At 41.3% G+C, this 15,022-nt stretch overlaps 1 protein-coding gene across 6 annotated transcripts in view; it reads left to right on the plus strand.

The window, feature by feature from the left end:
• Nucleotides 1–7,547, plus strand: part of LOC105385392 (myogenesis-regulating glycosidase) — a 42,024-nt gene extending 34,477 nt beyond the window's left edge. For all 6 annotated transcript variants that reach the window (XM_011555761.3, XM_011555763.3, XM_048628474.1 and 3 more), the window contains 6 exons: nt 2,134–2,278; nt 2,663–2,885; nt 3,103–3,282; nt 3,575–4,995; nt 5,265–5,439; nt 5,882–7,547. In XM_011555761.3, coding sequence (XP_011554063.3) covers nt 2,134–2,278; nt 2,663–2,885; nt 3,103–3,282; nt 3,575–4,995; nt 5,265–5,439; nt 5,882–6,021 — 2,284 coding nt within the window. In that variant the 3' untranslated portion in view covers nt 6,022–7,547. The remainder of the gene's footprint in view (nt 1–2,133; nt 2,279–2,662; nt 2,886–3,102; nt 3,283–3,574; nt 4,996–5,264; nt 5,440–5,881) is intronic.
• Nucleotides 7,548–15,022: the final 7,475 nt, after the last annotated feature.

The following is a 15,022-nucleotide window of genomic DNA, read 5'->3' on the forward strand; positions in this document are numbered from 1 at the left end:
CAAATAATAATAATAATAAAAAAAAAACATATGCACCTCCGCCTAACTAGCCTAATTATTATTATAAGTTTGTCATATCAGTCGAAGAACCGATAAACGTTTGGGTAGAAAAGTTCTCGAACCGCGTAGTGTGGGACGCTTTCCAGCTGGTTGGGAGAGGCTTGTGATGATGTTGAGAATTTGTGTTGTGGGAGAATTTGTTATGTTTTTTTACCAATCGAGAAGTGAAATCGAAACGCAAATTTGTAACGCGCTGGGGACACGCCACCTAGCGGTAAGTAGCTGTACTAGCTCCGCGCTATACAAATATATCTGCGTTTTCGATTCACTTCTCGATAGGTGAAAAAACTTGTATTCAAGGCCCAGGTGTTAAGAGTTATTTGTAAAATTTTATGACTGTACTTGTTCATATGCCAAAGTTCAAATGCCATAGTCGAGTGATTTAATATAGCGATCATATTTCATCAGGTCATCATAAATAGATTACGACAAGTTATCAATAGATACTTAACCTTATTGAGTTAATTAAATGTAACGATTTCTTCTATAAAATGTTTGTTTTTACATAGGTACTTGGGTAGGTACATACAGTAACAAAACACCTATTTTATACCAGCAGTTGCTATAAAGACACCGTTATCTGACTAGGGGACAGCACAAACACGTTAAAACTTATAACATCCTTCTTTGTCGACCAGGTTCAACAATGCTCTTATAAATTAGCAGCTACTTAACTATAATTGCAACTGTACGTATTTGAGTCGTCCCTGGAAGGTTACTCTATACTGACTATAAACGAAAAAATGTTCACGTTTAATAAAAAGAGATAGAGTCGTAGCTCGCGCAGCAGCGCTACAAAACTTAGTTTTTCTTCATATTGTGAAGTGGTTAGTGACCCTGACTGCAATGCCGAAGGTCTCGGGTTCGATTCCCGGCTGGGGCAGATATTTGTTTAAAGACAGATTTGTACTCGGATATTTATATTTTGTATAATGTATCTATCCATGTATTTGTGTAGAAAGCTGTCTGACACCCATAACACAGCTTCTGCCTAGCTTGGGGTCGGATGGCCGTGTGTGAGATGTCCCCACATATTTATTATATAGAGTGACCCCACTGACACTGCGATCACAAATGACGAATTCGCGTGAAATGCTGACGATGTCCCACTTTACTGCTTCCTTATTAAAGGTTGTCTGACTCACGGTAGACATTGTTGGTCAGTTTCTTATGATACAGTTCAAGTGAGGAATTCTTCCCCATTCCCACGGGAAAGGGTGTATGGGTCCACTGTCTTGAGTTGTTGCGATATATGCATTTTGAATAATTATAAATTTTGGAGATAGGAGTAAAAAGGGGGTTAGGTCGTAGGTGGTACCTTTCCATATGAGAATTTATTAGGAATTTAAAATTATAAATAGACCTAATGCAGGTTTACAAATAATATAGATAAAAAAATGTATACCTAACTTGACTTGTACATAATGTCTCAAAGTAAAGTTATAAGTAATAAATATACGATCACTTATTTGTTTATGTGATGATGGAACAAGTCATTAGGCACGTGATATAAAGTTAGTTTGTTGTTAGTGATATTATTGGGAGCAAGGACATTATTTTTTGATAATGTAGAGAAAAATATAAAGTCAATCGTAAACAATGCGTTAACCTTGTAATTGCCTATGACGTAGGATCTTCATAAACATCAACAGTCATCATGTAGGTAACATGATTGTATAGAGAAGGTTTCGCTAAACATTGCCTGCATGTCTTACTATATATGCGTGCGACAGGAAGACTTATAATGATCTCTATATATACCGGCTGTTGCAGAGGTGGTATACCTACTAATTCGCAAGGGGGTGACTTTGGTAGTCATTCTGAGTCTACAACTTTTTGAAAAAATACTTGTTTCTGCTTACAAACTTTGTTAACAACTTTGTTATTTTAGTTTTCACTTGGGAACTAGTTTTATTTTTCATGAATTTTTAAAAGTCTCACAATAAAAGTTGTTCTGAATAACATCCAGAGTCACCCCCTTCCAGCTTAGTACACAATTTTTCAAAACCAATTTCTTATAAAAAAGAACAATGCGGCTAACTTATTAGGTACATTATTCTACGTATCCCACAGAACCCCGCTCCGCTCCCCGCGCCGCAAGTCGGGCGCGCCGCGGCGCATGCGCAGCGAGTTCAGCATGGACGACGACGAGTACTCGCCCTCCAACTCCGTCACCTCCGTCAACTCGCTGGCCAGCCTGCTGCGGGAGAAACTACAGGTATATGACGTTATACAGGGTGCTGGAAAAGGGGTATAAGGACAACACAGGAAGTTACGGAAAGGGTAAAGCGAATATCCGAAAGTCCTTGAACAAAAGTTGCTTAGAATGACCCCCTGACTACCACCTTTCTGCTTAGCCTTTTTGCCGACCACTACTTGACAAGTCCGTCACCTCCGTCAACTCGCTCGCCAGCCTGCTGCGGGAGAAGCTGCAGGTGAGACCATGAACGATTAAAAAGAGCAGTGGTAGCTCTCAATCACTAGATATTCTTTTCACCTCAGCGTCAAACTGACCCTGAAAAATATATAGAAAACAACGCAGCAACAAGACATCGCTCTAGAAAAAATACCTGTCTAATCTTCATCCTAACCCTTATTCCAGAGCATCCCCCAAAAGATCCGCAAGAAGCCCTCAGACTACAAGCTGCGTGCCTTCGTGGGGCTGATGTTCCTCGCCGTCTGCTTCTTCGTGGGGTTCGCCTACGTGTTGTACCACCAGCAGGCGCTGACGAAGGCATACTTCGACAACGTGCAGTTCAACGAGCCTAAACGACTCGTCAGGATCTTTAGTAGAGACGACACGGAGATCTTGAAAGCTACCTTGGGTAAGTTTTTTTTATACCCCTATTTGTTTTGCTCTAGGGCTGATAGACGGCAGTTATGTTGTCTGTGTGTGTCTGTCAATACGTACCTAGTCAGCACCGTCTAGTTGAAGTGTTGCCGGTAAAATGAATTTACATAATATATATTATCTACAAGTTTTTTTACAAATTTTGGTAGGTATCGGACAACAACTAATATGACCACTTATGTCTATTCCAGCGACAAACCTCGAAGGCAAGCACAAGGCGTTCCCCTGCCTGCCCGAGCACCGCAAGACGGATGGCTCCATCTGCCAGGAGTGGCTGCAGACCATGCGGTTCTACCTGAAGTCTCTGCCGCATGATCCTGGTGTAGATAACACCACGTGCTACTCCGTGCATTGGCAGGCGCTGAGACCTGGTGAGATGTTGTTGGGATTCTTTATACGAAGTATTACCAGTATTTTGTTTATCAATCATCATTAATTTTGTTTATGATGATGATATGATAATATGTAGGTACTCTTACATATAACTAGTTCCAGTTTCGTTCCATTTTTTTTAAAATAAATTTTTGTATCACCAAATATTACGAGATCTCTTGAAGGTTAACTGGTACAAATGCTCTTAGCATTAAGTCCACCTTTGGTACTCTAATTATTATGATATTTGTGCAATAAATGCTTATAATAATTATTTAAATATGTTTGCAGATGTGTATCCAACGGATTGTTTCGACTGGGCCGATTCGAAGGTGCACTGGTACGGAGGAGGGCAATCAACCAACCTCACGTGGCCCTTAGACACTGGCTCCATCGACTTCACTCCCTTCGTAACCGGAGACATGCAGAAGTCACAGTGGGGAAATGTCCTAACAAGATATTTCATCAACTCCAAAGGTGCAGCCGTAATTGTCGATGATGAAACCCCATTGCATATTGCAGTGAATAAAGGCAAAAAGGAAATCTGTCTGAAAGCTAAGTTTGACGACTTCGCTTACGCTAACAAGATTACAGAGTTTCCTGAGCTAAAATACCAGATTTGTACGTCTAAAGACATGAAATCACTTCATTCATCCATACACAATCACCAAAGGGCACCGTTGTGGGATGGATTGAAACCAGCTGATATGCAGACGCTTGAGTCTCTGATTTCGGAGCCGGTCTGGCAGATAGCGCCGCGGTTCAAACACGAGCTGCAAGCGGAAACTATATCTAAATACACAGAAGACGTCATAGACTTGGGATTCTTGAAACAAGGCCACGTGCTTATTAACGAGTTTTGGCAAAACGAAATCGGTGATTTGAGTGTGGACAGGAGCCGCTTTGAAACCCTCAACATAACTGTGGATAAACTGCACAGACGAGGGTTCAAAGTCGTGTTTACTGTCCAACCTTTTATTAGTACTGAGAGTGGAAACTTTGCCGACTGCGTTCAAAAACGACTTCTGATAACAGAAAGAAATAGCGATAGAAGAATTCCTGCTCTAACCAGATTCAAAACCTTAGCGAGTGCCGGGGTGCTGGATATAACAAACAACAGAAGCGTTCCTTGGTTGTTAGAGAAACTAAACGCAGTTATTGAGGAATACCACATAGATTCATTCTTTTTAGACTTAGGCACAGCTTACGACATGCCGCACTACTACCAATGTGAGAAACGCTTGATAAATCCAGACCAGTACAAAACTCACTTCACGAAAACTTTCGAGAAAATTCTAAACATCATTGGAGTCTCCTCAGCAATCTCATTACCTAGACCACCGATTTTCGTTTCCCTACCTCCCTTTGAGTCTTCATGGGAAGCTTTACGAAGAGTCATACCAACAATGTTGACCTACGGGATAAGTGGGTATCCTTTTATCATGCCAGGGGCGGTGGGTGGAGACATCTACTGGCCAGGTAGCGAGCAATTCCTGCCTTCATCTAAGGGATCCCTGGACGCGTCTCCGCTGAACGCGACTAATTCTACTCAGGAGAACGGGGTGGCGCTCCCGGAGAAGGAATTATACATGAGATGGCTGCAGATGGCGACGTTCCTGCCGGTGATGAAGTTCACGCACCTGCCGAGCAAGTACAACGACGAGAGGGTGTTGGAGATGGCGAAGAACTTGACGCTGTTGCGACAGAAATTGGTGAGATATCTTTTTTTGTCTTTTTGATATAACGGCGTATAAAACCGCTACTAATTCATATCTGACTGGTTAATCCTCTCATCATGTTGACAAACATTAGTTGCGCAAGTTTAAATTGAGGTCTAAAAATCGATAAGTCAGTACTTTAGGCACATTTTCCCTTCATATTTTAATTATCATGATCACTGTTGCTTTTACTTTTAGGCCTGGATGTTGCAATTTTATTCTCATGACTTATTCAAAATCTTCATAATATTTCCCCTCTCCAGGTGACCCCTCTCCTCCTCAAATACAAACGCGAGGCCCTCGAAGAAGGTCTTCCTCTGATCCGCCCTCTCTGGCTGGTGGCGGGCGGCGACGCGGCGCTGGTGCAAGATGAGTTCGCGCTGGGTGATGAGATAGTGGTGGCGCCGGTGTTGAAGCCGGGGGAGACTACTAGAGAAGGTAATTTGAAGTTTATACATATATATATATATTTTTATGTAGCCTGTATCGTGTCCCACTGCTGGGCAAAGGCATATAAAATAAATATACATATATAAATAAAAAAATATATAATATAATAGGTGAAAGGTAATATTAACAAAAATTGGGTTACACGACCGTTTATATAGCAATCCAGCTAGTCTGAAGCCTTATAGCTTGATGAGAGGATCTTTGACGCCACTAGCCCCATGGTTTAAATCCTCTTTCTAAACGGCAATGGAGCTAGGCCATTTGTAACTTCAGCTCTGGCTGGTGCCTGCTAAACTGAAGCCGTGTAGCTTGAAGAGTCCTCTGTCTACATGGAAGTAGGTCTAGTTATAGGTATATTGTATTCAGCTTGTAAGTAATTATATTTTTTGACGAAACTTATATGTTAACGACCTATTATTCCCTCCCGTAGTATACCTGCCAGCAGGACTCTGGCAGGACGGCATCGACGGCTCGCTGCGCAAGGGCAACCGCTGGATGCACGACTACAAGGTGCCGCTGCACCGCGTCGCCTACTTCCTCAGGAAACCCGACGACATGAGGTTCCGGTAGCCCACAAATCAGGATGTCCAGAGGAATTCAGGCCAAGGGATGGTTGGGATAAGTGACAGTGGAAGGGCTAGGGAAGTCAGTCCGAAGGGGAAATTTTCGCTCACTCGATATCATTTGACCACACGAGATTTTCGTGAGTTAAATACAATATTTTATTTTATATAGGATAGAATGTGTATTGAGGGAGCGAAAATTTAGGGTCAAAAGGCGATTCTGACGATTGGAGATGGACTCTCTCTCTTTGCTTCTGGGTCTTTCTCTGAAAATTGCTGTAAAAAAAGGATTTCGGTAGTGGCGAAATATCTCCATCTAGTTAAATATGTCTCGCCGTTAGGGATCGAAATTATCTTTGGAATCGCCAGAATGTTGTCTAGAGTGCTTTACCATTGATAGCATAATGTTAGCTTTTAAAATATTTTTGTCAAATATGGTGATGACCGTAAACTAATAAAAACTAAGTTTTCTTTTTTTTTCATGCACGCTGTCATCATAGTTAAATAAATATTTGAATGTGTATCTAGTCTAAAATGTATCAAAGAGTTGTTATGATCACTTGTTTTAATACAAAATAAGTTATTTATTATACCTAGATTGTCCTAGATAGAGTCTTCCATGGTAGGCATGAAAACGAATAAAATAATTATGACCAATAATAGGAACGGAAATAATTTATGTAAGAATACAACTAACTGTTTTAAGTATACTTAGATTTTTAACATAAGTTACTAGTGTGTAAATTACAATTAATTACAACACAAAATGTGATTACCTACATTCCAAAGTTTAGGTGCATAATTAATATACCTAGTATGAGTTTTTAAAACGGCAGTGCTTTGCCATTACGTATACAAAATATTTAGCCAATTTAAGTCTTGCGAAGCAGCAAAGACCAAAATAACTTTTAGGACCTCGTTTCCCTATAGCTAGCCTTACCTATAGGTCATATTATAAAGCCGGGTCCAGACATATATCATCAGGACCAGGCTTAATATGGTAATTTCAGCGCCGTATACCTACTGAGCAATTTATGAAAAATCGTATAAAACGTATAAGTACTTCTAGTTATTTATTAATAATCATGAGATTTTTGTATATGACTTTACGTTTAAATAATATACCTAATAATAAATAATACACAAAATAGTATTATTAACGTATGGATTAAAATGTGAATGTGAATTAATTCTAAGTGAGTTCTTTAGTTTATACCTACTGCCAATAGCCTATGCTATTTTTATTAGTAGCATCTGTTATTGTTGTAAAAATACAATGATAATTTTTAATTTAAGTACAGTCGCTGCCACTTGCTAGGTATATTAACCCTTATTCGTACATATAAAAAAGAGACTAAATAAAATAAAAAATCGACATTAGTATGTCAAAGTTGTAAGCATAGAAAGTACCTAGCCAACTTGTACGTGATTAAAATAAATTAGCAGTAGCTATTATTGTATTTTATAATTGCTTTTGTTGTCATATGAATCGAAAGAGTTATGATTATGAATAAATCGTGTTTTCTAAAACAATTTTCATTTTTTTTTGTTTTGTAAATCTGGGAAATACTGGGGACACATAAACTTTAATTTTAGTGCTGTTAAAATTTAAATTTATATCATGTCAGGTATCTAAGGAACAAAAGTGCTTAGCCTGCATTTTTTCATTGTTGTACTCAAACTTTAATTTTAGTGCTTTCAAAATTTAAATTTATATCATGTCAGGTATCTGAGGAACAAAATTGCTTACCCTGCATTTTTTAATTTTTGTACCAACTTAATATTATGTAGTCTGAGCCTATCTGAAACCTAGTTAAACATTGTGAGATATGGCGTTTCGACTTTCTCCGTGTTCGGCATCATAAGGGTCACAGTGACAGTTAAATAAAGTCCATTTTTCTCTCCACCTTTAATTTGCAAGGTGCGGGTGCCTATATAAATAGAGTGAGTCGCCCGCGCGCCTCAGTTGGTTTTTGATTTTTGAAGTGAACACTTCGGCAAAATGGCTCAATGTAGCCACGGTTCTCGTCGGCTGCGCTCCGACGGGGAAAAATATAATATTGAATTTGCGGAGTCCTCGCTGCCGGGAGCTGTAGCGTGATGCGGACCAGGCAGCGCGGGGCGCGGCCGCCGCGACACGTGGCGTCGGGGAGCGGGACCTGCCGGCTGCTGCGCACGCAGCCATTGCTGAGGATTTCGCAACGAAGGTTTGAGCTGATAAGCCGTGAGTAAAATGCTATTAATTACTGCTTTTAAAAGCTCAGCCACTGGTCATAATGCTCCGGCGCTTGGGGTTTTTATCCCACGCAGTAGGGTCCGATTCAATACTCGTGGTGATGATTGATCACATATTCCGGTCCTACTAGTGGCGCTTGAGCTAGATACTTACATTAATGACCGCCTTAAGTAAAGCATATGTTAATTTTATACAGGAAAAAATAATAAAAATATATTTTTCTACCCTCAATTTCTAATATTTTTAGAAAACGGTTGATAAAAACTTTGCTATTACAATAATGCACTTGATTATAGCTTATGTAAGGCTTTACAAACAGGAGCTTTCCAGGACCGTCATAGGATTTTTTACAGGAAGCACGTGGCTCCGAGTTTCAGTATGTTGGGACATTTTGGCATGTGCGGCGAGTAATGTGATCTGCCGGTACCTACCCGCTGAGGGTAGGCAGGCCGATTCGGTGAAATTGAAGTTTCGTGTAACCTGCACCCGGCCCTGTGCTCCTGCGCTGGCCACCGGTTTGTGCCACCTGCATCGCAGCATACACCCGGCCCTGTGCTCCTGCGCTGGCCGCCGTCTCGTGCCACCTGCATCGCAGCGTACACCCGGTCCTGGCCCTGGCCACCGGTTTGTGCTACCTGCATCGCTACATAGACCCAGCCATGCACTCCTGCCCTAGCGGCTGTACACCCGGTCCTGGCCCTGGCCACCGCTTTGTGCTAACTGCATCGCTGCATAGACCCAGCCATGCACTCCTGCCCTGGCGGCTGTGTTGTCCCACCTGCATCGCTGCGCACACCTGGCACTCCTGTTCTGGTTGCCAGATCCAAACGCCCCCTGTCTGGGAAGATTTTATGCTCAGCGGAACCGCCTGCACTATTGCTAGCACGGTCATCATCATCATCATCATCATCATCATCATCAGCCATCATTGTGAGTGACTTATTTAGAAGGTATCGAGTAACGTGCGCTATTCATCAGTGATTTTGGCATATGCAGACGAACGTTTACTGCCAAGGTTGGTCATGTTAGCCATACAAGGGCACACCAACGAAGCCTTAGTAACCACCTGCAGTCGCCGTAGCCACATCGGCATGGATGACGACAAATTGGGTAACCGTGCACCGCTTCTAGAAGTGTTATAGCACTTCAATTTGATGCCTCCGCTGAGGTAAGGTATTCTGTTAAAGCAGCTTTCTTCTGAACTGCCCAAAGTGACCTGTAGACTGCTCCTGGGGATAGTTGTGCAATCAATTTTTTATTTCGATGTCTCTGCTGAAGAAACTGTCTAATACAGCTTTTGTTCTAAACTGCCTAAAGATCATTGGACTGCTCATGGGAATGGTGACGCACGGTAAGTACATGAGCGTTACTCTATACTGATGAGAAACGAACGAACGAGAGCTGTCGTGCAATCGGCACGTTTAATACATACCTACAAACAGATAGAGCGGCTCGCGCCGCAGTGCACTGAAAGTTCGTTTTTCGTCATATAAAGTGACCCCCCAGACACTATCTTTAAGTGTCATGACACATCGGCAGATTCCAGCTTTGAGTCTTCTTTTCTCGGCTGTGAGCAAAGTGAATCCCACCGGCGAGTGTTCAACCTGAAAGCACTGAGCTAATTCCTGATTTCGTGAAAGTCGCTGTTGCTAAACCATACCGCTTCACAAGTTACCGAATTTATTATGATCCTACTGTCGGGTGATCATGATCAGAGTGTCATCGCGGTTTCTGAGAGGCACCATATTAGCTGTCTTCCTTATGCCACAGTGGATTGTGAGTGTGTCCGAGCTCTTTGTTGAAAAATGCGTGAACCTCCTACGCAGCAGCTGTCTACTAGTTGTGTATCGAATAAATCGAGTAACGGTGCTCTTGCACGAAACGACTACCTTTTGGTAAAATTATAACTTCCACTATTCTGGGGACATGCATATACCTACTGTGTAATGTGTATCACATCACGTGTAGCCGTAGCCCTACCCAATGTACCTACTGGGCTAGATAATAAACAATGGCAGTCGTCATTAAATTTCTATGAATTTCGAAGGTCATCATTTGGAGCACAATTCAAAGGGTGAAAGTACCTATTCATGCCTCAACGGCGTCTCTAATGAAAATGTATTTTAATTCGATTCTGGCGCAAACGTTTCATAACTATTTTTCAACACTGTATCTGCTGAAACTACTTAGACTGACTGGTTAAGATGCAGACGTGCCGTTTTCACAATTCCATTTTGAATAATCTTCAACTGTTTTATGGATCCTTCAGTTAGCTACGTAACTGGTTACCAAGTAAAAAATTGCTTGTGTCATGCTCGTACTCGCATCTGATTTAGGAGCTCTCTGGCCCCTAGCTGATGGCTAGGACTGTGTGTGGACTTATATGTGGACCTACTAAGCTAGTACAGAGTTATAACCGGGCAGCGGTCACGGGTAGCTGCTTGATTTATTAGAGTTTGCTGAAAACTTTCTAAATAAGTAATAATTATTAGTCATAATATTAACTCTTCGCAGTTCTTTCAGAATGCAATACCAGGTCGCTGAAGTAGGTAACCTTCCTTAGCTGGACAACAACAACAACAAGCCTTTTTGTTTTAAAGAATGTCGGTTATTCGCCGCCGTTCCACTGTCATATCGATGTCCAAGGACTTTGTCTTGGGTATAGCTAACTACCTAAGTTTACCTATAGATAGCCGCAAGCTATCTGCTGTTGGCGAACTGTCAATTAAAAGTCTGATTGATAAGTCAGGCTCGAGGTGGCTCGTCCAACTGTCCATGTTCCCGCCACCATGATTGTTGCTTCCACAGATTAGAGAATCTATGTTGGCTGTCGTTGCATCAGGTCTGATCAGGTACAACTAACATCTTTACGTACCAACTTTATTTAATCGAGCTATTTTATTTGGTTTTGTCTTGGTTAACTTAATGGTTTTAAAATCGAACCTACAAAAATGTAAGTAGGTACCTACCTACGTACCTTTGAAGTTGCAACAAGGCGAAGCCTAAGTTAAGGTTTTGGCCGGGACCTGCCCTTAGTGTTGACGAACATACCTAAAGGTGACCTTGTTAATGTTTTTCATTTGAAGTACTAAACATTTTACTTATCCTGGTGGCATGACTGATCATTTACTTACCCAGTTAAGACATGTTAGCCGGGTTTCATTTATCAACTTATAATTGTTATTTTTGTGTTAATCAATCTTTATTAATTGATGTCATCTACCAAGGAATGCTGCCAGAGCTCATAATATTCACACATGATGATACAGAATGATAGTAGCCAACAAAATCGGTGCAAAGGCTTATAAAATAACTTTCCTTCCTAGTAGGACTTCACAGGAACTCGTTAACCGCTGAGTTAGTTAGAATACAAAATTAGACTGTGTGTTACTTGTCAATCTAGAATATGAATATGGTGACCTGCGTTTGAAAAACTGCATACTTAGTTATCCGCCAGTGTCACAGCCTTTATCTAATCTTTTCCAGTAGCTGATGAGGCTGTGATATTTAGTAAAATTATCTTCCCTTCAAGCACCACTCCTCGTTCCAAGGACTAGATGCCGCGCCAGGTGTTGCAGGCCGTGTCGTCGTACGGGGCTGACTGAGCAGGTCCACGAGGCTCCAGGGTCGGCTGCTGCATTTCTGAGGTCAGTCCAGAATTACATACCCTAGTCAGCATGTGCTGGCCTGAGCCCCAGCGGCCTGGATCGATATTCTACATTTTACAGCTTTTAAATAGCACCGTTTTCCCCCCAAAGGGAAGAAAACGAATATTTGGGTTCCAGCGTAGCTCGACCCACTTGTGAGATTACACCTTGGATTTTGACATGTGACAACACCATTTCCTACCTCTATTCCCCCCTCCCGCGCGCCCCGCGCCACTCCCCCTGGCGCGCGCGCGGGCGCCATATTGCGCCGGGCGAATTCGCTTGTCAGTACTTACTCACAATAGCCGGCAAGGCTTTTAAAATGAGTGGGTCGAGCTACGCTGGAACCCAAATATTCGTTTTCTTCCCTTTGGGGGGAAAACGGTGCTATTTGGGTGTCCGAGCTACGCTCGACCCACTTGTGAGACGTGTTTATTGTCTGCCGGCGCTATAGGGCGAGACGTACTGTGATGTATTGAGAAGCACGGTAGTTTTTTAAAAAAATAAAAATAAATTAAAAATAAAAATTTAATTTCAATTTAGTTTTATTAACAGATATTGTTAAACCAAAATGAAAATAAGATAACAAACATATTTGCTACTAGGTGTGTAGCGATAAGAACACAAAATATTAATTCAGTCTTCTTAGATGATTTATTTATATAATTAGACTAATCACATCAAAACGTATAAAAATAATCTAACTATACGGCCATTAGTAAATAAGTGAATAGGTAACTTATCAATTCAGTCTTCTGATATAATAATTTTATATAATTAATTTAATCAAATTAATCTTATAATGGGGTAAACAGCTCTGTTAAACTATTATTTGACTTATCAGATCTTCTATCACATTTTTTGATTTCTTTGAAATAGTGTTTAAGAAAAGTATCTTTACTTTGCCAGTTGGCCTTGATTAATATTTGGTCAATGTTCACATTCCCATTAATCCACATATCTGAGTTCACCGCAGCTCTGAAGCTACCTGGAGAACTTCTAATACCAGCTTGTCTAAACAGAGTTTTGATCCAGCCAGCAATCACTGTTTTTGATGCTGCCTTAACTTTGCCCCTCGTTGTTATAAAAAGACTATTAAAGTCGTTACGAGCTTTTCTACGACTTTCTGATAAAGAAACAAGTCTTTTAATCCAGATAACAGGGTTGAGTTTCTCCTGTCCACTATTCTTTAACTGCCAGCCTGCCTGCCGGTAAGTTCTAGAATCTGTCTTAGATCCAAATTTTGGCCACAAAATCACGTACTCATCGGTACTTTCGTAATTATCAGTACTTATATCGAGTAATGTGAGGTCATGTATTCTTCTCCCTGTACATAATAGAAGCAGAGCGGCTACGTGACGAGATACTTGAAATATACTAGCAACATTAATATGATAGTGTTGAAGATATTCAATCAGATCACCAACGTTCCAGACTGAAGGCTTTCGAGTCGGTGGTTTGGTTAAGGTAATAGCTTTTAAGGTTTGTTTTATTAAAGGGTGATCGGCTAATGAAGTAGATTTAAGAGGGTTGGCGAACACTAAAACCACTGACTTGTGAACAGCTATGGTCGATGGGGACAATTTTACATTTTTATGCAGGTAAATGATAAATTTAGCAACATCTTCAGGGGTTGGGTCATTTACAAGACACTTTCCTTTCGCCCATGAACACCATCTAACCCAGGCGGATTTATAGGTTTTAAGTGTAGAATAACGCCATGCTGACTCTAGCAATAATATATCTTCTTTATCCCAAGATTCTAATAAATTGGTCCAGCCTGAACCTTCCAGACCTGCAAATGAATTTTTTCTACCATTGGTGGAGGTAGGCCAGTTTTCAGATCCACTAGATGTCTGCGCAGATTCCAAATTCTGAATGGTGGGCACATTGCTCTCTGCTTCAACTCCGCTTTCCAGAAGGTTTTCTCCCACTTTGGTATTACTAGCAGATAGACTCCGGAGCTCTTCTGTAGATGTCGGAGAATGCGTGGTATAAGCGAAGGTGGGGGGAAAATCCAACCCAAATTGTAATTCCAGGGTCGGCTGAAAGCGTTTACATACGCACTGGCTGGGTCGCATGCATCCTCGCTTACATAGCATTCCACAACCGCTGACCGGTAACTTGCAAAAAGGTCTATTGATGGCGTCCCCCATTTTTTGAATATGGCCTGAGTCACGTGTTCTGACAGCGTCCATTCTGGTGTTTGGCAAAATCGAGAAAGACTGTCGGCTGTTAGGTTGTACCTTCCTGGAAGGTACCGAGCTATGATATGGATCTGGAATCGTTGAGCTATCTCGAAAATGTCTTGTGTTAAGCGCAGAAGAGGTTGAGATTTGGTCCCTCCTTCTTTGGTGATATACGCTGCGACAGATTTGTTGTCTGTTTGAACTAAGATTGTTTTTTGTTTGAAGCTGTAAGCAACCTGTCGCATAACTTCTTTCAATGTCCATAGTTCTTTCTGGTTGCTGTGCCATGACTGTTGTAGTGGAGTCCAAATACCGTTCATTTTCTTGCTGTTGACTATGGCTCCCCAACCTTGGTCTGAAGCATCGGTTGTTATGAAGACAGTGGGGTCTTTGTGATGAATTGACGAATTCTGAGACAGGTTGTTCATCCACCAATTCAGTTCCTGTGTGACACCGATCGGTAATGTGAACATTTTGTTTCTGTGGTCTTCTGGAAGGTGATTTGCTTCTATTTGTGTTATACGACAGTGTAGTCTTCCGAGAGGGACAACAAAAGTGGCGAAGTTTAGATGGCCCAAAATTGTCTTTGCTGAGTTCCAGCTCCATTTGTTTTTCTCTAGTATGGATGTTATCAGTTTCCTTGTTTTGTGAATTTTTGGCTCGGGAAGGCTTTTGGTGTTTTTCTCTGTATCCCACAGGATCCCTAGATATTCTATAGTTTTGGTTGGAGTTATTACAGATTTTTTGACATTGATACTCCATCCTAGATTTGAAAGGATTGTCATGACATACCATGTGTGCTGTCTTAAGGTCTCTGGATTTGTGTGCATCAGTAGAAAATCGTCTAAATACACAACAATGCGGATGCCTTCCTGCCTGAAATAGTTCCCAAGCCAATTAGATACATTAGCAAAAGTGCATGGGGCTGTGGCTAAC

Source organism: Plutella xylostella, chromosome 21 (genome assembly GCF_932276165.1).
Source record: "Plutella xylostella chromosome 21, ilPluXylo3.1, whole genome shotgun sequence".
Classification (NCBI taxonomy): Eukaryota; Metazoa; Arthropoda; class Insecta; order Lepidoptera; family Plutellidae; genus Plutella; species Plutella xylostella.